The sequence below is a fragment of the Ctenopharyngodon idella genome, chromosome 22, assembly GCF_019924925.1.
Source record: "Ctenopharyngodon idella isolate HZGC_01 chromosome 22, HZGC01, whole genome shotgun sequence".
In the NCBI taxonomy this organism is placed as follows: Eukaryota; Metazoa; Chordata; class Actinopteri; order Cypriniformes; family Xenocyprididae; genus Ctenopharyngodon; species Ctenopharyngodon idella.
This window is the reverse complement of record NC_067241.1, coordinates 4,808,013-4,831,795: the sequence shown is the minus strand read 5'-3', so window position 1 is coordinate 4,831,795 and position 23,783 is coordinate 4,808,013. Positions and strand designations below refer to the sequence as shown.

The 23,783-nt window shown below is 35.6% G+C and overlaps 1 protein-coding gene across 1 annotated transcript in view; it reads right to left on the bottom strand.

Annotated features, from left to right (window-relative positions):
• Positions 1–20,482, bottom strand: part of lrp1ab (low density lipoprotein receptor-related protein 1Ab) — a 116,659-nt gene extending 96,177 nt beyond the window's left edge. The window contains exons 1-2 of the mRNA XM_051879885.1: positions 19,900–20,482; positions 143–265 (exon numbers count right to left, since the gene is read on the bottom strand). Coding sequence (XP_051735845.1) covers positions 143–265; positions 19,900–19,996 — 220 coding nt within the window. The 5' untranslated portion in view covers positions 19,997–20,482. The remainder of the gene's footprint in view (positions 1–142; positions 266–19,899) is intronic.
• Between the last annotated feature and the right edge of the window lie 3,301 nt (positions 20,483–23,783).

Sequence of the window (23,783 nt, the reverse complement as noted above, 5' to 3'; positions counted from 1 at the left end):
AATTTATCTAGGACTGGTTTCAGTATATAACGTTACAAAACAAGCCATAGCCAAAATATTTCAGCTCAGCCATGATAACGCTTATCTTTATGTCATGATGTCATGCCATTCACGTCTGAGGCAGATAAATCAGTTTACTCACAGATATCTGCAGCTTCATCAGAGCCGTCGGGACAGTCTTTCTCTCCATCACAGCGCCAGCCTTTGGAGATGCAGGTTACCTGGTCTTTACACACAAACTGCTTCGGACTGCATGTCTTTGGAGCTGGAACAGAGAAATAAATTGAAATTGAAAGTATGAAATACATCTCTCATATTTGGTCATTTTGAGTTACACTTACGACTTGACTCGGTTATGGGTTTTTTTTTTGTAGTAAATTAAGTACATACTATGTAAAATCTGATGACTTTTTATTAATAAAAACAATAAAATCATAAAAATAATAATAGTAATAAACCATTTATATCTTAAAAATCCTACAACTAAGAACTGCTATGACATAAAATGAATAAGCAATACCCTAAATATTACTTAAAACAATCAAAGCAAATGTATGAAAATTGTAAAATAGAAGCATTTTCACAAATGTCCTCAGATTTTGGACCCTACTATATATAAAATTTGCAAAAAGCAGTCATCCTCCAGCATCTTGTCTAGATATCAGCCACTAAACAACCCATATGGTCAACCACTAAATGCTTCAGCAATAATAAGTCAATTTTTGTTGAGGGGAACATTTAGATGTACCACTTATGAAATAAGCAAATGTAACAGGACAAAACTTTTAGAAGAAAAACCTTGTGGATGTGGTCGTAGGCTTTGCTGAAACTACCATTCCTCATGCCAAAGATAGCTGGTTTCAACACAGAAACACGGCTGTGTCATGCCAAGTTCACAACTTTATATTCCAAGAAAACCCATTCTGCTGTAATATTATCCCACTTATTTCAGCATAGGTGCTTTATGTTTGTTTATTTCCCAAGTGCTGCCCACAAACAGTGGTTTACTTTTGCTCTTTATAATCTGAGAGAGGTTTTCTCTCAACGTGTGGACAAAGGACTTTTCATTACCGGTGGTAGGGTGAAGTATGTGTCAGTTCTGTCTAATGCCGGGGAGAGCCCGACAATCAGAAGAGTATTTTTGCTCAGTCAGTCTGATGAGATTGTTGAGGTAAACCGCAGAACCGCCTGAGGACTGTGGGTAATCTGGCCCTGCCCCACTGCTGACACTGGTCCACTCAGCTAGAAGTCAGATATCCTCAGCAAAACCGCTGCTGTATTTACACCATTCTTAGTCTGTCAGTCCCTCAGTAAAACACTGCAGCTCCAATACCTCCTGTGGGTGTGGCCTACTTGCATATACAACTGACTACAGGCCTTTTCCAAATACAAAGCTGCTAAATGGAAAGATTTGAGAACAATCATCCTTATAAGCCTTGCATGCATTTTAAGCTAGGGCTGGGTGAAATAGCTAAAAAAAAAAAAAAAATTATATATATATATATATATATATTTCTCAGTCTTATAATATAATATAATATAATATAATATAATATAATATAATATAATAGATAGATGAATATTTAAGTAGGTAAACATCAGTGTTTATTACTAAAACATTTTAACATATGAGGGACTTCTTACGAGGGATGTAATGAAGGAACCAAATCATTGAATCCTATTTTTGAATGGTTTTATTGAAAAATCTCATTTATGTGGCAGTTTTACTAATTTAATGACAGTGACATTAAAAATTTTAAAATCAAACAACAAAACCATTTTGAAATTTGAATGCACTATATAAAGCAACACTTATTTTAAGCACAGAGATAGAGTCCAAACACAAATTTACAGCAAAAATGTGGCCTTAAAGAGGAAAATCATGGCATAAGGGCATACTTTTTTTATTTGAATTGGTCAATGTTTTATAGGGATGCACGATATATTGGCCACCATATCGGTATCGGCCATTTTTAATGTTATCCTTATCGGACTGATAAGAAAAATTGGCCGATATATTAAAGCTGATAAATAATGGATTATTTCCTTCACCTGAGACACTTTAGATGTGCACTGTTCGCCATGATGGTTTTGAAATGCTTATAACTGGAAATATGATTGGAGTCACTTCAAAAAGGAAAATACAGTTAAGTGCAACACATCATATAGGCTACATGTAAGCAATAAGGTACGAGAGGCTGTGCTGTATCGAGAATAACTCTGCTTCACGTTAGCCGTGACTTATTCACGATACAGCACCAGCCTCGAGTACCTTATTGCTTTTATAAAACGGTTACCACACAATACAAATATTAAAGTCAAAAAATATATTTATCAATGCAACTTTCATGAAGTAAAATCACTAAAAGCCTTTCTTCCGCCAGAAAAAAATAGTCCCTGACCGTGAACAACAACAGAAGTTAACGTACATTATTACGCCACTAGATGGCGGCAAATACTGTCTTTATGAGTGTGTCAGTCAGTAGCGAAGACTTTTATATTGAAAAGACTGAGTTGTTGTGAACACGGAACAAGACACAACTGACAAATGCTTTGACTAGCGCTGTTAGTCACGGGAAAACCCCTTAACTGTTAAAAGGACAAGATATTGCAGCGAACATTTAAACAGATTTTTTTATTATGAACATAGGACTGACCTGAAGGAAAATTCTAAATCTGAATGCTGGTAATAAACTCGCTCACTCGATCGCTTTCTCACAATACTCTTCTACATAATACAGGAAGCTTCAATGAACATTATCAATTGAGAACATACGTCGCTAAGAGTGTTTGCTAAGGGTGTTGTGTAGTGATACACAGAACCGTTGGGTGAAGCGGTCATAGCCGTGTTTTATCATGAATAAAACACAGCTTTTGACCAGAATCAAGGACAGGAACTAACTGTTTATAAATAATAATAATAATGATATGATATAACATCATTATATTTGTGTTCTTGAGACATGGCTTTTAATGGTGAAGCTTTAGTTTTTGTAATCAGGCTCTCAAAAATTTTATAAAAATTTGGATTTTGATTCATCAGCCAAAATATATCGGTTATCTGCTAGAATTAACGGTTAACATATCGTCAAAAATTTTCATATCGGTGCATCCCTAATGTTTTACTAAAACAGTGCACTGACTACAATGACTGTAGCAGTACTCAAGTAGCAGTTGAGTACAGAAGAGAACAGCAGTAACTATCTGATTGTGATTCTCTGCAGGACTTTCTCTCACACTTGGCAGGAGGAGAGGTGTTTTGGGAAAGAGAACCAGGGGAAAAGCTGCAAGGGGGAGAGGATGTGACTGCAATCACAAGAGAGAAGAGGGATGTGCGTAGTATCAGTCACGTTTCTATACATTTTTGAACGTGCTGAGAAAGCTGGACCATTGCCTCTAATCTCAGACCATAACTTCTCAAACTGTCTGTCAACAGCTGTCTAGTGTAAGATGATATCCCCATGGACAAGAGAGAGGACAGAGACAAAGTAGGTGAAATTATGAAGAGAATTAAGCTCTGTAGTGAAACTTTTATTTGAGAGATTCTGTTTATAATAGTTAAGGATGCACCGATATGAACATTTTGGCTAATACTGATAACCGATAGTTCTTTATAATTGAAAGCCGATAACCCATATATTGGCCGATAAATCTAAATCCAAATTTTTATATTATTTTTGAGAGCCTGATTATAAAAACAAAAGTCCCACCATTAAAATCCATGTCCAAAACAAAGCACTTCACCATAAATCAAACATATACAGCAGTACAGTAGCCTAGTTTGAACCAGTGTACGTTTTAAAATTAATTTTATACTCTAGAGAGTGACTATTGAGGTGCACTAAACACAGGACGCATCCTTCTGTACTCACGTGCTCAATTTCAAAGCGGCAATCCAAAACAGTCAATCTAATTACCATACGTGCAAAAGATCACTTCAAGAATGATCACACTGCTGACGTGATCTTAAATCTAGCACTCAACTTGCACATGTGAGTTATCGTAGGCACATAATCAACATGTTATCTTATTGGCAAGGCATATCGGCATAATTTTCATATCGGACTAATGCCGATTATTACATTAAGACTTTATTGGCCAATTACGATAATATAGTGCTTCCCTAATATCTCTCTTGACACGTCGGCCATCTTGGGCATTCACACGACACGTTCGAGCATTCAAGTACCGCTAGATGGAATACAAAGTATGACCAAAAGAAACATTTAGCATCAGTCAAGCTCATATTAACAACATACAAAAACAATTTCAAAAGAAACACAAAAGGACACAAGAACGAGTTCTGTACAATTTGGCCAAAAGAGGATCTTCAACGCAACTACCACACACACACACACACACACACACACACACACACACACACACACACACACACAAGAAAGTACTTAAAATATTGCTGTGAGTTCTCCTTCAGGACTGCTCTCAGAATCCAATAAACACAAGGCATGTCAACATCCAGGACTTTTTATCCGTTCCCAAACAAGCTTGTAGAACTATGCTTTGTTCCAGTGCACCAGTTAAGCTCTCAGAGATCCAGTCAGCAGCATTAGGAGGATGATAGATACAAAGTGGAAAGTGCATATAAAACTTTACAAGCCCCGAATAGAAGCTCAGGAGAGGAGGAGGACTGTATAAGAGAGAGCTTCTAAAATATGGAGACAGCTGGCAATGGAGACATGCAGATCTAGTAGGTTATATGTACATACACCCATAAGTTAACTGCCAGTTATCTCTAATATCAGTGTTATTATTGTAATTAAATGTAAAATGAAAACATTTGTTTAATTGAAAATTAAAAACTGGGAAATACTGAAACTAAAAAAAAAGAAAAATACAAAACAAAAAAAAAAAATGTCCACAAATTAATTTAGATTGTATTTTATAAAACTTGAAACGTTCATAACTCACTAGTATTAAACAGGAAAATAGCAATAGCCACTAGACTGAGAGTGTTATTGACCTTTTTTAAATGATACCAGTTAGCACATTAACTTTGGCAGCCCTAAAATACTAAAGTCAAAAATAAAAAATAAAAAAAACTGAAACTAATCTTAAAAAAAAAAAACTAAAAAAAAAAAAAAAAAAAAAACTACAATGAAAACTAACAAAGACTAAACGGAAATAACCAATTGAAAATAAAATATGAATAAAGTAAAAACAATAATAACCCAAATGACCATATATTGAGAGATATATTAATCTATCAGTACTTTTGCTCAAAACACAGAGCTCATACCATTAAAGTGTTATAACCATTAACAGCATTAAGCGAGAAGCATTAGAGGACAACATGTTGGACACTGTTATTGACTCTGCGTTCCTAAGGTCTAAATCTTTCAACCAGACTAGGGCATTCTCATCACTCAGGCCACCGACTGTACATAAAAAGCAACACTAAAAACATTCAGCATCTAAATTTAACGCACGATCACACGGAGGCAGGGAGCGACCGCGAGGAGGAGAGTCTGTGACTCTAATTGGAGGTTTTGGGGTCGTTGGGGGGAACCGAGTACACAGGCAACTTTTCCCACAGAGCTTGCCTTCATTCAAAGCGCACAAATATTTCAGACAGAGATGTGGATTGTTAATTCAGACCCCTGTTTTTTTCCAAACGCACAGCCAAACTACTGACAAGTTTTTGAAGGTGCAAATCAAGGGGGACTGTTAATCATTTCAGAGCATCTGAGTCTATGGTGGGGAATGAAGAAGGCCTTTATTTGTTCCTCTGGGCCTGCACCCAACTGCAAACATCAGGAGCATCCCAAAAAGGTGCACCGGCCAGGACTCCTTGAGCTAAGCGACCTAACATCACACTGCAGTCATTTCAAATACCACAGTACCGTTATAACAAATGCCGTTTCCACACAAGGGCTGGGAGCCTGCCAGAAGACCAGCCAACGTGGAAGAAACTTCCGTCTCATTCATTTGCGCTTTGTCTTGAGCATTTAAAAACGACAGGAGTGTTTTATATCCAGGCACCGTCACAGGATAAAAACATTGATCTTTTCTCTAAATTCTGGCTGGGGCAGTTTAACCAATTTATAAGTTTGTCCTCTGATGTTAATTTTCTAGGACAACTCTTAGTTGAGTTGGGCACTGCAAAATGGGGCCAGTTTCTAATGAGATGAAATTCCAAAGAAATGAGGCTAAAAACCAATCATTCATACATCACCGTAGTTCAGCGTTCACCCGTACCCTCCAGGCTGACAGCAGAATGGAAGGCACACCATAGTTTTTTCACTTAAGGAAGCATCCACTTTACAGATAGTGGGAAAAACACTCGACGGAAGCAAAAAAGCAACCAGCATGCTTTAGCAAATAGCAACGTGCAGCCATGTACACGTGTATTGCTGCTTTAGGGCTGTAATCAGGATATCAAACTTAGATTGTGAACGCTCTTAGTTCATTCCAAAACAATACTCACAAGACACTTTGGTACACTCTACTTACAAGGACTTTTGTTCATCTCTTGTTATGTTTGCTTGGACATGCTCCTAGTTTAGTTGAGAGTTAATATAAAAATAGACAAACACAAATGCTGCCTTGGTACATTTTGGTGCATTTACACTAATATTTGACCAGTGAATACCTGGAATGTGGGAACACCTTTGCATGTCTGCAGTACACCATTATCAGATTGGAAATTATCTGTGGCCTACAACCTCAAGATCATCAGGGCCTGCACTCAGGGAATGAAAAGAAAAAAAAAAAAAAAAAAAAAAAAGACAGACTGACTGACAACCCTTCAACTTTATTTGCTCATTGTGGTTTGTTTGGAAACCTCAAACTGACTTAGATTTTTTTTTTGTGCCTTTGGACAACATCAGAGACAGTGAACTTTAGAAGAAATTGCAATGCATTTCGTCCATGAATACAATCATTCAAAAAGGCAGTTTAATTAAAAAATTGTATGTTAATCACCTGAATGATAATGAGCCTCAAATTTTACCCCTTTTCCTTAAAAAAAAAAAAATTGAAAATTTCAATACAAGTACAAATGGGTCAACAATCAACTAGTTGACAAATTTATCAAGATATATTTTATTTATTTCTTTAAAATCACAAGCATTACATGTAGACAAAGCATTGCAATCAAGCAGAGACATCACGGTTCGTACTGAAGTCACAGTTCTGTACGGGTTTGATACAGCGGGGGGAGAAAACTAAACATAACATTGCTTCTTTTTTTTCTTTTTTATTAAACGGTGGTTTATTGAACAAATTGCATCTCTATCTTGAAATAAATTCAATTATAATTAACATTTTCTTAAGGATAAATAAATCACAGCTAATGCTGTAAACTATATAGAGGGAGCCCTTGCTTGCACATACTGTGATATTAAAGGCTGCAATTAACTACAAAGCCCACACTATTAAATATAGTAGCTATTTATTTTTAGATATAATAATCAACACTCAAAAAAACAAAAAAAAACAACATGTAAATTGCACACAAGGCAGGTTTTATTTTAACTTTTAAATCTAATTATAAAATTATTTTAAAAATATTTTTCTACTCCAATTCATTTTTGAAATATCATTTATACAGTTACTGTCAACCTGTTTTCATGACAAAAATTTATTTAAACGTATATTAAATAAGACAAAAGTAAATATAACGAATATAAGCTAATATTGCACATATATTTAGTGAAATGCTCCTCTCTAGAGTTCATTTCTCTAGTGAACTAACATGCTGTGGACACTAAATGACTTGCCTGAGGTAAATGTAATGCTACATGATATATTATTCTCAAGCTGTTTTCTTGATGTCTTTCCGCAGTTGAAACACTTGTTAAGATATTGATTACACATAAAAATATCTATGCACAGATCATCTGTTCTTCTTCGCTTTTTCCTGTTGTGGCAGTTAGCAAACAGCGTAGCATTACCACGCGCCCCCTTCTGGATTTGAGTGTGGATCGCCTGTGACCAACTGCATTTGTTGTCTAACTATATGCATCGAACCGTGATGGTTCAGGACGAATTACCGTTACACCCCTAATACATATTATATGTGTGAGTATATGTGTGAGTATATATGTGTGTGTGTGTGTGTGTGTGTGCGCGCGCGCGTGTGTGTGCGCGTGTGTGTGCGCGTGTGTGTATATATAGTGCTTTGTCTACATATTTTTGAAAACAAAAATGTGTCTTGCTTAAATGCCACAATGAAATGCATTCATTTTGGTCACATAAACCCAAAACCAGCCTAAATGTTTTTCCTTAAAAATTATAGTTCACCAAAACATGACAATTTCAACTTAACTTTTTTCTGTGGAACAAAAGAAGAATGTTGGGAAACTAAACCAAATTGGAGCCCATTGACTTCCATTGTATGGACAAAAAAAAAAATAAAAATCCTAAGAAAACCTTTTTATGTTTGACAGAAAAAAAGAAAGTCATACAGGATTGGAATGACATGAGATTGTGTAAATGGGGACAGAATATTAATTTTGGGGAGAACAATCCCTTTTAGACAATTAATCAAATAATCTTTCATCGACTAGTTGGTTATGAAACATTTTGCACATTTCTTATCAGAAGTTGACCTCAAAGCTGATCGTAGCTGAAATGAAAGAAAGACAATATTGAGTTGTGGATGGCGAGTGATAAAAAGGGAGGTAAGCCAAGGTGGACGCAGACAGGAAAAGGGAGAAAGACCTCCTGGGCTCATCTCATCTGGGGTTCCCCATTTGAGCCAGCTGCTGTTACCTTCCTTGTCGTGGCAGCAGTGAGGCCAGCTGTGAAAAGCGTGACCCACTTTCAGCCCCTCAGTCTCAACCTCCCCCCACACAGCGCACCGCCCCTCCAAATCAGCTCCAGGCCTCGGCCACACATTCCAGCACCTTTTAATTGATTTCATCTGCAGACTCGTCCTCTGTGAGGATATGGGCTCGTAAAAGGCAAGTTCTTGGGTTTAACTCGGGTCTTTGGAGCCCACAATGGAATTTTGGAACAGAGAGTCGAGATTTTTGCTCAAAATGACAAGTATATCAGGGTGGTTCTTATTACAGTGCAGAAAAGTTCTGGAAGTTTCACCAAACGCTGCTACATAACTCTCTGTAATGCATTCTCAGGGAAATTCCTAAAGATCCTGTTTGTAATTAGAAGTTGTAGCCTAAAATACAGAGAAAACAAGCAATGAGAGAGAGAAAAAAAAAAATGACAAAGACAGAAAGAAAAAGAGAGATCAGTTGCAAGACTGGTTCTCATCAGCTTGCACTGCTCTCCTCCCTTTAGGAATGTCCGTCTGCCTCACAAACCTGCAGGTGACAGTGGAAACTAAACGCAGTGTGTAAATTACACAAAGTCCAATTTCTAAATAAAATCAAGCTCAGCAAATCTTCATTCAGCAAGGATGCAATGATTAAATAAATCAAAAGTGGCAGTGAAGACATTTTATAATGATACAAGATTTCTATTTCAAATGAATGCTGTTCTTTTGAACTTTCTAGTCATTAAAGACTGACAAAAAGTATCACAGTGTCCACAAAAATATTAAGCAGCACACAACGGGTTGAAGGTCTAAATTGCGGTTTCAATGCAGCTTCAAAGTGCTCTACACAATCCCAGCCGAGGAATAAAGGTCTTGTCTAGCGAAACTATCGGTCATTTTCTAAAAAAAAAAAAAAAATTATATACTTTTTAACCACAAATGCTCGTCTTGCACTAGCTCTGCGATGTGCCACGCATTACGTAATCATGTTGGAAAGGTCACATGTGACATAGGTGGAAGTACCGCGGTAGGGCGAAAAACTCCATCTCATTTTCTCCTCAAACTTCAAAATCGTCCGACATGTAAAGGCCGTTTGACTTAGTCTCTGCACGTTCGCTTTGTAACACTTGCTGGGTACTTTTGCCTACGTCACGCATGACCTTTCCAACATGATTACATAATGCGTGGCGCATTGCAGAGCAGTGCAAGACAAGCATTTGTGGTTAAAAAGTATACAAATTTTTATTTTATTTTTTGAAAACGACCGGTCGATTCACTAGATAAGACCCTTATTCCTCGGCTGGGATCGTGTAGAGCCCTTTGAAGCTGCACTGAAACTACAATTTGGACCTTTTGTACCCATTGGTACCTGTTGAAGTCCACTATCTGGAGAAAATTCCTGGAATGTTTTCCTCAGAAACCTTAATTTCTTTTCGACTGAAGAAAGAAAGACATAAACATCTTGGATGACATGGGGGTGAGTAAATTATCAGAAAATTTTAATTCTAAAGTGAACAAATCCTTTTAAGATCAACTAAGCAACATCCACCAATTAAATCACTTCCAGTGGGAACGAAGCTTCAGATTTCCTAGAAATCTTCTAGGACAAAACAGTTCTTACTGCTACATTTTGCCGCCTTTTCGGCACAACAGTGCGGTACCCCTATGGGATATAGGTTAACATGAGGGTAAAGGGAAGACCAATTAGGCAACATTCTCTGTTCATAGAGCTCTATTTCTATGCCGAGACACTGTCAAACACAGTCCAGTGACCCATTTGAGGAACACCACACTGAGCAGGTTGGGGGCCCTCCTCATTTGAAACGTAGAAAAGGGCCTCAAAAACACATTGAGCGTCCTTACACACTGAAGCGTGCAGACACACACACAACAGAACAATATGAATTGAATAGGAGAGCTCTGTGAATGACAGGACACCATGTACTGGCCTGCTGCTCACACATGATGTGGTCAGACCCTCTGTACAGTCATTCTGACTGTTTAATGACCAGACGTGCACATGAACACATTTCTGCTAATTTTCTGCATGGTTTTCATAAAGATCTTGCTTTGGTATGTTTTATGATGATACCTTGAAAAAGTGGATTCATTACCCCCCGATATAAACAAACACACAAAGCAAAAACTTTGTACCCATGTATTATATTATTATAGTATTATACACTCGTGGGCTACAGGCAGTATTATTTTAGCAATACATATATAATTATAGTATTTATTAATATTTTAATTTGAGTATTTTATTTTTTTATATTTTCAGTTTTCATTTTAATCTTTTTACGTGTTTGCTAGCTTTTGGTTAAATTTATTATTTATCACTAGCTTTCATTTATTTTATTTTAGTACTTTTAGTACTTAGTACTAAGTTTTTAATCTAATATTTATATTTTATTTCAGCTTTATTTCAAAAAAGAAAAGCATTTTTAGTTAATAACACTTGCTACAGGATAATGATATTAGGAGAGAAAAAATATGACAGCAAAAATAAAAGATAATTAAACGAAAACAGATAAATGTGTGTGTCACTGATAAAGGAGTATTGTAACAAATTAAAGCGGCCACTTATAATTGTAATCTTCATTATTAAATCACAGATTAATGGTTTATATTTTCCTTTACTCCCATTTTACTGTGAGATTTGCTTTGGATTTAAAATACAATAAATATAATTGAAAAACAAAACCTTTTCACCAAAATTAAAATAAAAATGCTAGTATGTCATGGCCGCCCTTCTCCTCTGCACTCACAAATAATCTATTCATGAAAGGTCTCACCCTGCTCCTCATTGATCAACTGATTCTCTTTCAACATAATGTGTAGCTATTTGCTTAGTCTTCCTGACAGTTGAACCTTTATGCCCAGTTTATGCCCATTGTATTCACTAAGCTATCACAAAGGGTTTCTAGCCTTAATACAACATTTTATATCTGACACATGAATTAACGAACATGATTTACTGAGATTGTAGGAGTTGCTCAGGCAAGTTCCCAGGTGTAAACCCGTTAAACTATTAAAGAGCAGGTTTGATGTCCACAGAACACCTGTTTCTTTCCTAATACCGGTCATTTCATATAAACAACACGATGACTGATTACAAGTCAGCCCTGAGCACAATGAAAGCCCCAGGTCATTTTCATGACAACCAATTGTACATTTCCAGTAACTGCTTTTCACCTCCAAGATGAGTAACTGGAAATATTCTGCACAGATTTCCTTACAGCTCAAGGTGTGATGCAGACGGTCTTTAGTCACAGCACCAAAGATGATTTGGATTTTAATTGCCTTCACACATGAGCAGTTCTCTGACGGCCAGATGAGAACGACGGTGAGGAGCGTTAAAACACAAGACAAAAGCTTCAATGAGTTGAGGTCATCTGGAATATGACAGAACAAGAGGAGAATGACTTCTTAAAGGGACAGGTCACCCAAAAATAAAAGTTCTGTCATGATTTATTAAACCCTACAATTTCCATACCCATATTATTTTACTTTATCTGCTGAACACAAAGGGAGATGTTTTTTTGTGTGTGTGTGTGCTCCTAAAAAGGCTGTAAATTTGATTGGCTTCAAAAGCCTTGGAATACATAGCACCCTAGTCGGATGTAATATATGTAAGAATCCTGACTAAACATATCATGGTTTCCACAAAAATATTAAGCAGCACAGCTGTTTTCAACATTGTTAATAATAAGAAACGTCACTTGAGGACTAAATCAGCATATTAGAATGATTTCTGAAAGATCATGTGACACTGAAGACTGGAGTAATGATGCTGAAAATTCAGCTTTGACATCACAGGAATAAATTACATTTTAAAATATACTAAAATAGAAAGCGCTTTGAAATTGTAATAACATTTCACACCATTAGTGCTTTTAATGTATTGTTGATCAAATAAATCTTGGTGAGAATAAGAGACTTCTTTATATAAAAAAAAAAAAAAAAAATCTTACAGATCTCAAACTTTCAAACGGTATATAAACGAGTGAATAAGTGAAAGAAGGAAAAGGTTAAAAAAAAAAAAAAAAAAAAGGAGAAAGATATAAAAGAGTTCTAGCACGTGAGTGTGGGATGTTTAGAAAACATGACAATTGGCCTCAACATCTGAGCAGCCATGTTTGCGTGAACCTTTTTGAACCTTCAAAATCACCAGATCTTCATACTCGGACTTGACAGAAACAGCCAAACACAACACCCAATTTCCCATGTCTGCGATAATCGTAACATCACACCAAAAAGGACCTAGTAGCTGACAGAAGTATTTGCTAACCACTCGCTCATGTTTCCTGTCACTGGCACATCAACAGCACCCACCTACTTCTATTTTGCTACACGCAGCCATGTCCTCCTGGGTGTAGCAGTTAAAAGGGTAAACACTAATACCGCAAGCCGAAAACACCAATTACAGCACACTTAACTCAATACCATCAACAATATCCTTTCATCCACTGCTCCAAACCTCTCACACAAGGAGGAACCATGCACTATCTAGTCGGTTATGCAAATCCAGGTTTAGCCCTCAGTCGCAGAGGATTCTACCGTGTTTCCCAGGAAGAGGGGAGGTTAAAAGAGGGAGATTAGAGCCTCCTCAGGCCCTGGGTGGTAAGACTCCAGCTGAGTAATCTAATGCTATTACATTGTGCTTTTCTTATTTCAAAAGACAATTCCTGTACGGTGACAAAAATAAACTGTCGAAAATCTGATTTTCGGTCAAAGCCGTGAATAATCTAAAAGGGAGGGTCTGTGTTTATTGCAAGTTAAGCTATACAGACAAAATTCGAGGCAAACAAATCACGTTAGCACTTGATATGCTTTGAAGGGACTAAAAGCAAAAATATTAAGCTTATTTTTTGTTCTAAGTCCTTATATTAATTTTTCCTTACAACAAATTGTGGGTAGGGCTGCATGATAATGGTTAAACTGATAATCACAATTATTTTACTCAAAAATTATAAATCACAATTATTAAAGGGATAGTTCACCAAAAAAAAAAAAGAAAATTGTGTCATCATTTAGAATGTTGGTAACCAGACAGTTGACGGTAGCCATTGACTTTCATACTAGCTACCGTCAACTGTCTGGTTACCAACATTTTTTTTTAAATATCTTCTTTTGTGTTCAACAGAAGAAAGAAACTCGTACATGTTTGAAACAACATGAGGGTGAGTAAATGATGTTAAAATCTATCCCTTTAATTAAAAAATATAAATATGATTTTATATAATTTTATATAATCATATAACCAAGCATGCACATGGTTGCCAAATTGAGAGGATTAACACCGTGTCTACACCAGGCGCGACCATTGTCGCTCGCGTTGTAACAGCTAAAAGCTGTCTACACTGAATGCGACAAAGTGCAGTTGCAAAGCATTTGTCCTTCGTGTCAGTATGTCAAATAGAAAGAGGCATCAGTTTACTGTCAAAAATTTGTTGCGTTGCATCACTGATTATAATGGGTTCTATTGTCTTTTGTCACTTTGCATCGCACCGCTCGCTCCCCGTGTAGACAATGACATGGTGTAAGTAGAACACTGGGCTGAAAATGTATCCTTTTAAGAGAAAAGTCCCATTTGGGGGATTTATTTTCTTGCCATCTGGCAACCCCAAGCAGGAAAGATAATAGAGGCTGGTTTCCAATGCAAGATAACGGAAATGTCTAAGGAAAAAAAAAAAACTTTTTCAGGACAGATAATCAGCAGGGCAAATATCGTGACGAATATTTCTTCGAGAGAAGCAGAAACCGTTATCACAATTAAAATACGACTGTGCCCTAGATTGTGGTGGGATTGTGGAGTAATGCTCCATGTTGGGGTGGTTACCTGTCCCTTTCTGCTATCATTGGGTTTGGGAGTACTGTGTGAAAGTTACCCCATTTAGTGGCCTTACATTGTTATTATAGTATTCTGAATACAACTTAATAGAGACTTTTGAGTAATTCCGTCACATTTGTATTGACTAAACTTTCAAAATCTTCTATTTAAGTACACACATCTCTCCGACAAGTGCTCCAAACTATAGCTTTTCCATAATTCACAATCTGTTTTAGTGAAGTTACAAACAAAATGCAAATAAACGTGCACACCTGACTGATATACACTGTTTCTTTAAACAATAAGATACATTCCTAAACATAAAGGCTGACGTTTAACATATCAGTTTTGAAATGAGCAAATACTCTATTACAAACCTGATCTCTGGATCTATACATAACATACACTATTTATAGAAACAGTAAATTAAAAAAAACGTTAAAATATTTGTGCATAACCTAAATAATATTCACAAGCTAAGCATTTGCCATTTCGCGACCTCAAACTGAAAAGCACTGACAGTATGTCACAGATGCACTGAACCTGGAATATTCCTTAAGTGAGTAAGTAGTCACATTTGAATATCTGCTGTGCAGTGTTTACATCAAATAAAGGTTGCGTAACAGACTTTGCTGTTGCAGTGCTCTTTAACTAACAACAACAAAAGACATCCCAGCCTGAATGAGAACGTTACCAAGAGGTTTATAATGTAGCTCTATTCATTCATCAAATGGGGCAGAGATGGTGTGGGAGAAACGAATGGTTGAATGAACACTGAATGTTTGAGTAGATGTATTAATGTATGAATGTGGGAGGATTCATGGATTTATTTCAGACTATAAGAGGATTGTAGAAACCTCCGGAGTATCTGAGCCACAAAGACAGGTGTGTACATAAGATAATGCACTGAACATAAAGATTAGTTTGTTACGATCAGTGTTAATTTTGATAACATAACCAGGAAACACTGACACTAAACTAACATATAAAAACCCCAAAGCTAACTAATAACACTAGACTGTGCTGAGAAATTTAACAGCCTTAAAAGCTTTTAAATGATACCAGTTTGCTCATTAACTTTGGTAGCCCTAAAATAAAGTTGTTATTCTCAACTAAAACTATTACAAATGGTATTTGTCAATTGAAATAAAGCTAAAATTAAAGCTGCAGTCTGTAAGTTTTGCCTCTTTGTCACCATCTCTGTTTGAAACCTGCAATTGCAGTTACTTGCGGAATTATCATCTTTACGTGGGTTGTGCAACAGCACGGCTCCTCAGCACAGATTAATCTAATGCTTTAAGGAGAATGTTTGCTGTCAGTCACCGCACCGGCGGATACTGTACTTCAAAATCACAGACTGTAGTCTTGAAAGTATGACTAAAATAAGAATTTTCACCGGAAAATGTCATCTGAACAAATAAGTAACAAATCTGCCACTTTTGTTCTGACCAACTGAGGAAAAAAGCATTACAATAAATCGCGCTAAATCTAACGATCGCTTAGCTTATATCACATAAAACCGTGCAAATTATTATTATTGCTATACTTTGTTCTCAAATTGTTAATGTTAACAACATTAGCATTGCATGACTACGTGTATTTAGTGTGTATTAGCGTTACCTGTAGATTTCAATTTCTGTTTAGTCTAATCTCTATTTGTCTATTTGTCATAAGAGGATTGTAGAAACCTCCGGAGTATCTGAACCACAAAGACAGGTGTGTACTTAAGATAATGCACTAATCTCTAATTGTCTATTTGTCATACCATACAATCCGCCATAAAAATGATAGGTTTAATTATTCCAGCTGGGACTCGTCCTTTATGTAAACAGACTTGATGTAATGACGCGAAGATGAACGGCAGCAAGCTCGAATTTCCCGTGGAAACCTACCAGTACCACTCGAATTACAAAACATTTTTACAAGCTTACCGTTGTGAATCTGGCTAAGGTAAGGAGATAGTTTTGAACACTGGCTGGTTATGCACTTGTTCAAAAATTGATTTTGGATCTTTTTTAACCAAAAAAAATAAAGTTACAGACTGCATCTTTAAATAAAAATATTAGATGAACAACTTAAATGTAAAAAAATTTTGTCTTGGCAACTAACTGAAATAAAATAATTATAATTTAAAGTACTAAAATTACTAAAACTAAATATGAAATAAAAACAAATGAAAGCTAAATAGAAATATATATATATATAAAAAACACTAATAAAATGATAAACCCACATACAATTACTTAAACTTCTACTAAAATTAAAGTGAAAACTGAAAATAAAAGCTAATTCAAAATATTATAAATCCTAAAAATTACTAAAAATAAAATAGAAACTTAAAATTAAATTAGAAACTAAAATTAATAACTATGAATGGAAAATTTGTGAATACTAATAAAAACAAAATTGAAAAGTTTAAAAAAACTCAATTAAAAAAAATCATATTTACATTCCTGTATTTACAGGCATGTTCTAAAGCAGAAAAACTGGTCTACTCCGACACTGAAAAAGCATCAGTTCTCCTGTTCCAACAGTGATCCACGCAAAGCCATGAGTTTCTGCTGTAGTCATTGACAGTAGACTGATTCCAGCTCGGGCCCACTCACCACCTACGCCTGAACCACTGCAAGGGTCACTCTGCATTTCATGAAGCCAAATGCTAACATGTACATTAAATCAGTGCTTAGCATCACATGCCAAAATGTGATCTAATACTGAGGCAATGCCTCTGCAGATACATACTCCCAATCCTGCAAGCCAAGCCCGGTTGCTAATGGCCTGCTTTCCTATTCCTCCCCTGAAGTTACTTATATGATGTCTAGAATAATGGCTTTCCTCTATCCAGATGTTCCAGAGAGGATGGAGGTGGAGCAAGTTAATACAACACAAGAACCTCAACCCTGCCTCTGTCCGCCAGACCATTTCCTTCTCGTTTTCCACAGAGCAGACAAACTCCAGGTACTCCATAAAACCTAAGTTACTCTCATTCCATTCCAAGAAAATCTTGTCTCATTACTTTCAAAAGTGTGCTGGGATAAGGCGTGCTCAAATATAGAATATTTGTTTATGACAGTTATCTTTACGTTCCAGTATAATAAAAATACCCACATCCCTCAGGCACCAAATTCCGTCTAGACAAGATAAAGGTTCATCTGAGGTCTCCTGAGGTTCATTTGGTTCATTTTTTGTGGTCACAGCTAAACCTATTATCAGAGCTCAGCAGAGGCGACTCATCTGCGACAAGTCAAAATCATCTGACAGGCCGTCTGAGGTGCCTGCACGTGGGTCAAATGTGCAGAACAAACTAGTTGAACGACTCAGTCACATGACTTGCAATACAACACTTCATATCTTGATGCTTCAGCAGTCATATGAATTAAAGGAAAGTTTCCTTATGTATCTGAAGATAACAAATTAATGTAATGATTTAAAGGGATAGTCAAAAATATGTTCTTTTGTGTTCCAGACGGTTACATTTTTTTTTGTCCATACAATGAAAATCCAAAAACAACACTGAACACCACTGACTTTAGATATTTAATGCAAGAATATTTGACAGAGGAAGTAAAGTCATACAGGCTTGGAATGACATGAGAGTAAGATGACAGAATTGTAATTTTTGGGTGAACTATCCCTTTAAGACAAAAAAAAAAAAAAAAAAGACTTGCAGTTAAGGTGCACTGCACTGCCTAGTGAATGACTAAAGAAAGTTCAACGTTTTTCACTTCTCTTGATCAGGCCTACATTATGCACTTATTTCTCTGGCATGAGCATTACATTTAGATCTACATAATTTAAAATGTGGGCCATTTGTAGGCCAGTTTTCTAAGCCCTACTAAAAAGGACTGTTGCATAATTTATACAGATGTCACAGAAAACTATCTGGAGTATTTATTCAAAAGGCATCCGGTGTGCTTTGTAGGCACCATTTTCCTCACATTTATGTGGATTGTTGTTGTTAAATACACAAACTATAAAACAAAAGCTATAAAAATGAATAACTAGGTCAAGCTCTTTGGTATTTTTTAAAATATTTAGCCAACTCAAATACCTCAAACTGCCTTGGAGCAATCAGATGTGTCAGACAAAGACAACCATACTATGATCTACTTTAGTGGTTCTCAACTGATGGGATGCAACCCAAAAATGGGTCACTGGTCTGTTCTGATCATGAACAGAAGGAAAAACAGATTGCTTAAGGCAAATATTAAAATGTAACTAACCAAATAAAATTGCACAATCGGCTTGTCAACATTAAAAAGGGAGGGAAAATTCTACTCATATCTTTTGTAGCTGTTATCAAAATCAGTGTCCAATCAGGTTTTATGGTGCAAAACATTATACATTTCCATAAGCCAACGCAGATTTGTTTTGTGACAAGCTCTAATCCTAAAAAAAATACTAAGAAATATTATACTATTCAATGAAAAACAGGTTCATTTGCAGCATAAACATGGTTTGCACCATTTATTCTTTAACTCTAACAAAAAATACATTTTAATTTATGACATTAAGAATATTTTTGTATCATTTTGTATAATAAACAAAAGTGCCACTTGGTTTTCAATGTAAAAATAACTTATTGTGCAAACTTGGGCTAATTATTAAGCGCAAAGACATGAACTGATGTTGGAGAGCAGTCAGCCCTGAATATCTGCCTTTTAGACAATGATGTTTACGTCACGCAAAACAAACGCTAAAGAATCGACAAGACTCTTTTGTTGGCGATAAAGAAGCACTAGCGGAGGATGTGCCTATCCGTGGACTTGAATAGACCGCTAAGAATGCGGGAACATGAAGCATGTCCAGTGCATGCAAATAGACCTGTGGCGAGATACTGTAACAATTCATTCAAGCTAGAGAATAACATTTGACAGGCGTTTGAATTTATAAACGACTCCAACGAATCCACAGGCCTATTGAAGCTATTTCGATATAACTCAACTCCCACATCTCCAATCTGTCCCCACAAGGCACAAACGAGTTAAAACCGGGCGATTTGTAGCTTCTGTGCACAAATGCTGATAATGCGAATGTTTCATAATGAAATAGCGCGAGTCTGGATGAGGATAACAAGGACAGATGTAGCAATCACAGCACAGGTGATAACAAAACTGCGCAAATGCCATACACAGTATTTATTCATTCAAAAATCAACCTCACAAACCTGAAATAATCATATATTGCTGCCCACATAGTGGGTGTCGAAAGCAACAGCCAACACGTACTGTAGCTTGGTCTCTATCACCAGGCCATGTCTGAAAACTTTACAGACTGTCTCCCAAATGCATGCATGGACAAAATAACACGTTTAATCGTGGTTACTCACCTTCAATGGCTCTGGTGGGATCTGGAACCTCTATTGCAAAAACTAATCCCAGGTAGAGCAATCCAACAGCCAGCATGTTTGCATTGCAAGATGGCATTGCCTATGAAAATATCACAATTGTTCACGTAAGGCTGGATTCAAACACCTCATCCAAACCTCACAATTGTCCGCCGTGGTCTGTTGTTTCTTGCGCCCTCCGACACGCTAGAAAATGTAGCTGAGCAGACAATATGCACAGTAGAGAATGTGTCATTAAAATCTATATATAAAAAGGCTTTTCCAGCCTAAAAAGGCGAGGTGTTGTACAATGGCACGGACATGTATGTTGCTTACTGATTAACAGCATGCAAACAGAGGTTTGTGGTGCCTTTTTTTTTTTTAAAAAAAGAACAAAAAAGAAAAATGCCTTAAAATCAAAGCGATCTTCTCTGTGATCAAATTATTCCTTTTGCAAAATAATAAAAATACAATATCGTCAGTTAGTGGTCCTCGCTGCAAAAATAAAATAAAAAAGGCTCCTCTCTTCTGTGCCCCACCGCTTCTGATGCTGGTGGTTACAATTTAAGTGAGGGGGAAAAAGTGGAGCCTCTACTGGACTGCTGCATGACGTCACCCACTCGACAGGAGTCCAAAAAACTGAAAGCCCTACGCGGCACTGGGCTGCTGCGCATGCGCGGCTCAGCTTACGGCTGACCATTTGTTTTCCCCCTCATTGGGTGGAAACTGATGCCGCCACGCAGCCATCTTGGCTCTTTCTTTATGGCTCATAGTAATTAATTTGTATTAACTGACTAGCCTGTTTTTGGCTGGATAATTTTTGCAATTAAATGATGAAGTTTTAAAATTCACACGTGTATTACTTTAATTTGTATTGTATGTTTTTCTTCAGCATCAATGATAAACATGATATGATGGATGAAGAAACAGAGTAAAACCTACTACTTATATGTAGCGTAAATAGTAATAAAAATGACAATAAACAATAATAAAAACAAATTGTTATTATTATTACATTATTATTGTTGTTGTTAGTAGTAGTTATTGACACCTTTGAAGTAAGTTTAAATGGTTAGGATTGCCTTTTGATATTTTGATTTATATACATGCACTGCTGTTTTTTAAGTGCTAATAATCTTCAAAAACTGTACAGTTATTGATCATGTTAATAAAGCACACTAAACTGAAATTTAATTGACAGGGAGAGTAGCTTTGTAATGAGGGTTCGCTGTTTCATTTTCTCCATGTCTTTGTTCATCTTCAGGTTCTTTTGTCTCTTTTCTTCCACAAATGACATGGGTCCATCTAGTGGTCAATAAAAATTATTGCATGAGTGGAGTTGTTAGTTGCAAGGTTCTCAATTCCCTGTTCATTAGTATGAACTAGTGAAGACTTAATAGGTGAAATAAAACAATTTTTCTAATTATATTTTTAAAAAAATAAATTTGTTAAATCAGTTCAAACAACACTAATGATATTTGTAAGAAGGGAGTTTCCTTTTGTGGGTCTTTTTGTGCCTTCTTGCTTAAATTCACATCTTTTATCCAGGAGGAAGTTTATTGGAAGTCACAGTCCAAGGAACAGATAAACACATCTCTGGAATTATCTGAAGCTTGGAAAATCCACCTCACTAACAGCAGGAAAGGGAGGCATGAACCTTTGTTCCGTACAGCCCAAACAGCTCAGATAATGTCTCTGAATGTGCCATTTTCATAAATTGTGTATATCTTATACTCTTTTATGCACTTACACTTTGAGCACCAAAAAGAAACAGAGAGACCAACAGTTTCTAAACCGCAAGCATATGGTTTGATCCTACTAAGATATCTTACAACGCCACAACACCCCACATCACAGTCACATGTAGAATGTTTTATTGTAAATGGGACTTAACTAAGATTTTATTTATTTATTTATTTATTTATGAGGGTCAATGACGTGACGGGTCTTTTTTTTTTTTTTTGTCCAAGGGCCTTAAGAATAACAATAATAAACAAAGATATGACATCAAAAGTATGTTAGGTAGTACAACTAGATCTCTTTTACTGAATCCAAAAGGTTTTAATTATATTTTGTTACATATAAAGGTATTTTAAAGATTTTTAAGTGTCAAAAGGTCATTCGGTTTAACCATCCAAAGGCCAATACAGCCATTTCATTTGTGATTAAAATATCTTAAAATGTAATAAATGTATATATTTTTTATTCTGGCATGATTTTATAACATCATATATCAACATAGTGCAAAATGGTATTAAAATTATGTGTAGAAGTCGTTGCTTTGTTACGAGAAAGAATGTCTGGAAAAATTAATTTCATTGATGTAATTCGGAGTAACCAATATAAAGGGACCATTTTTGGATCAAGTCATGCGGTCAATATCATGTGACAGGATGTGACATCATTCAGAGACACCTGCAAAGGTCCACATTGTCGTGAAGCAAGTAACTAACTCTCTTTTAACTATTGAAAAAAATCCAAATGTTTTCACTTGATCATACGCATGTCTCGAAACATCAGGTCATTCGGTACAACCGCTATAAAAATGTTGCAATGTTTTAAAAAACTTGTACCAAATATAAAACGTTTGATTGTCCTTTTGTTAGCTAGCTAGATATCAGCCTGTTAGCATTGTTTGAAAATATCATCATTGCGTATAACAAAAAGTGTCATTCGGTAAAACCGAAATTTTGGTTAAACCGAATGACTTTTTTGGTGACAAATTTTGTCCATCTTGTAAAAAATGACAAAAGCAGTGTTAATTGATTATAAAAACCACATAATCTCATTGTTAACACTTAATAAAAATTCAAAATGAATTATATCTCTATTATGTTATCCATTTACACTTTTAAAAACCTTATTCGTCAATGACCCATGTATGTATGTATGTATTTATTTATCCAAATTAATTATTCTTATTATAATATATAAAGAATAAAGTGTGAGAAGTGGCCTGGGCTTTGCAAAATTTCAACATTGCTAAAGCATTTAAGGCACTTATATGGTGAAAGGGAAAAAAAAAAAAAAAAATAAAAATAAAATATGACAAATAATTATTAAATACTTTTAAAAATCTTAGTTGTCTCTCAACATTTGGAGGATGATGATATTTTTCTGAAATATCAGAGATGTGCTTTAAAAATTTAAAAAAATTTAAAACGTTTTCCAAGTGTTGTTATTGTTAACTAAAACTAAAACTCATTCTTGTTAATTGGAATAAAGCTGATGTAAAATAAAATACAGTGGATATAAAAAAGTCTAGACACCCTGTTAAAACAGCTGTTTTTCTGTGTGGCAAGCTCCTATGTAATAAAATCCTGCAATAAAATCAAAAGGGTGCTCCAACTACTGGCTTGCGCACACTTATGCAGTTAGTTATTTCAGTTATTTTTTATTTTATTTTTTTACACATGTAAAAGTTCTGATATGACTTAATTTATTATTGAAGTTTTGTTTTTCACATCACAAAAATAGCTGTTTTAACAGAGGTGTTAATTATAGTTATATCCATAAATATTAGAAAAACTTAAACTTAAAAAATGTAGGCTAAATGAAATTTAGAACTTAAAATAAGTTTAAGTATGCTAAGGCATACTAAACTGATACTAAAATAGATATAAATTAAAGCTAAATAAAATAAAATGTAAAAAAAACAATAAAAATGACAAAAGCATATAGCAAATTTACTAAAACTTGAACCAAAATTATAATCAAAATGAAAATATAAAAAATAAAATCTAATCCGTTTACACTTTATAAAAAAACACGGCTTCATTCCCAACAAACAAGAACACGAACATCAATACACAAATAAAATATTTAATTTATTCCGTCAAAGTGTCCTGGCCACTGGGTGGCACTAAACACCAGCCTATATTAATCTT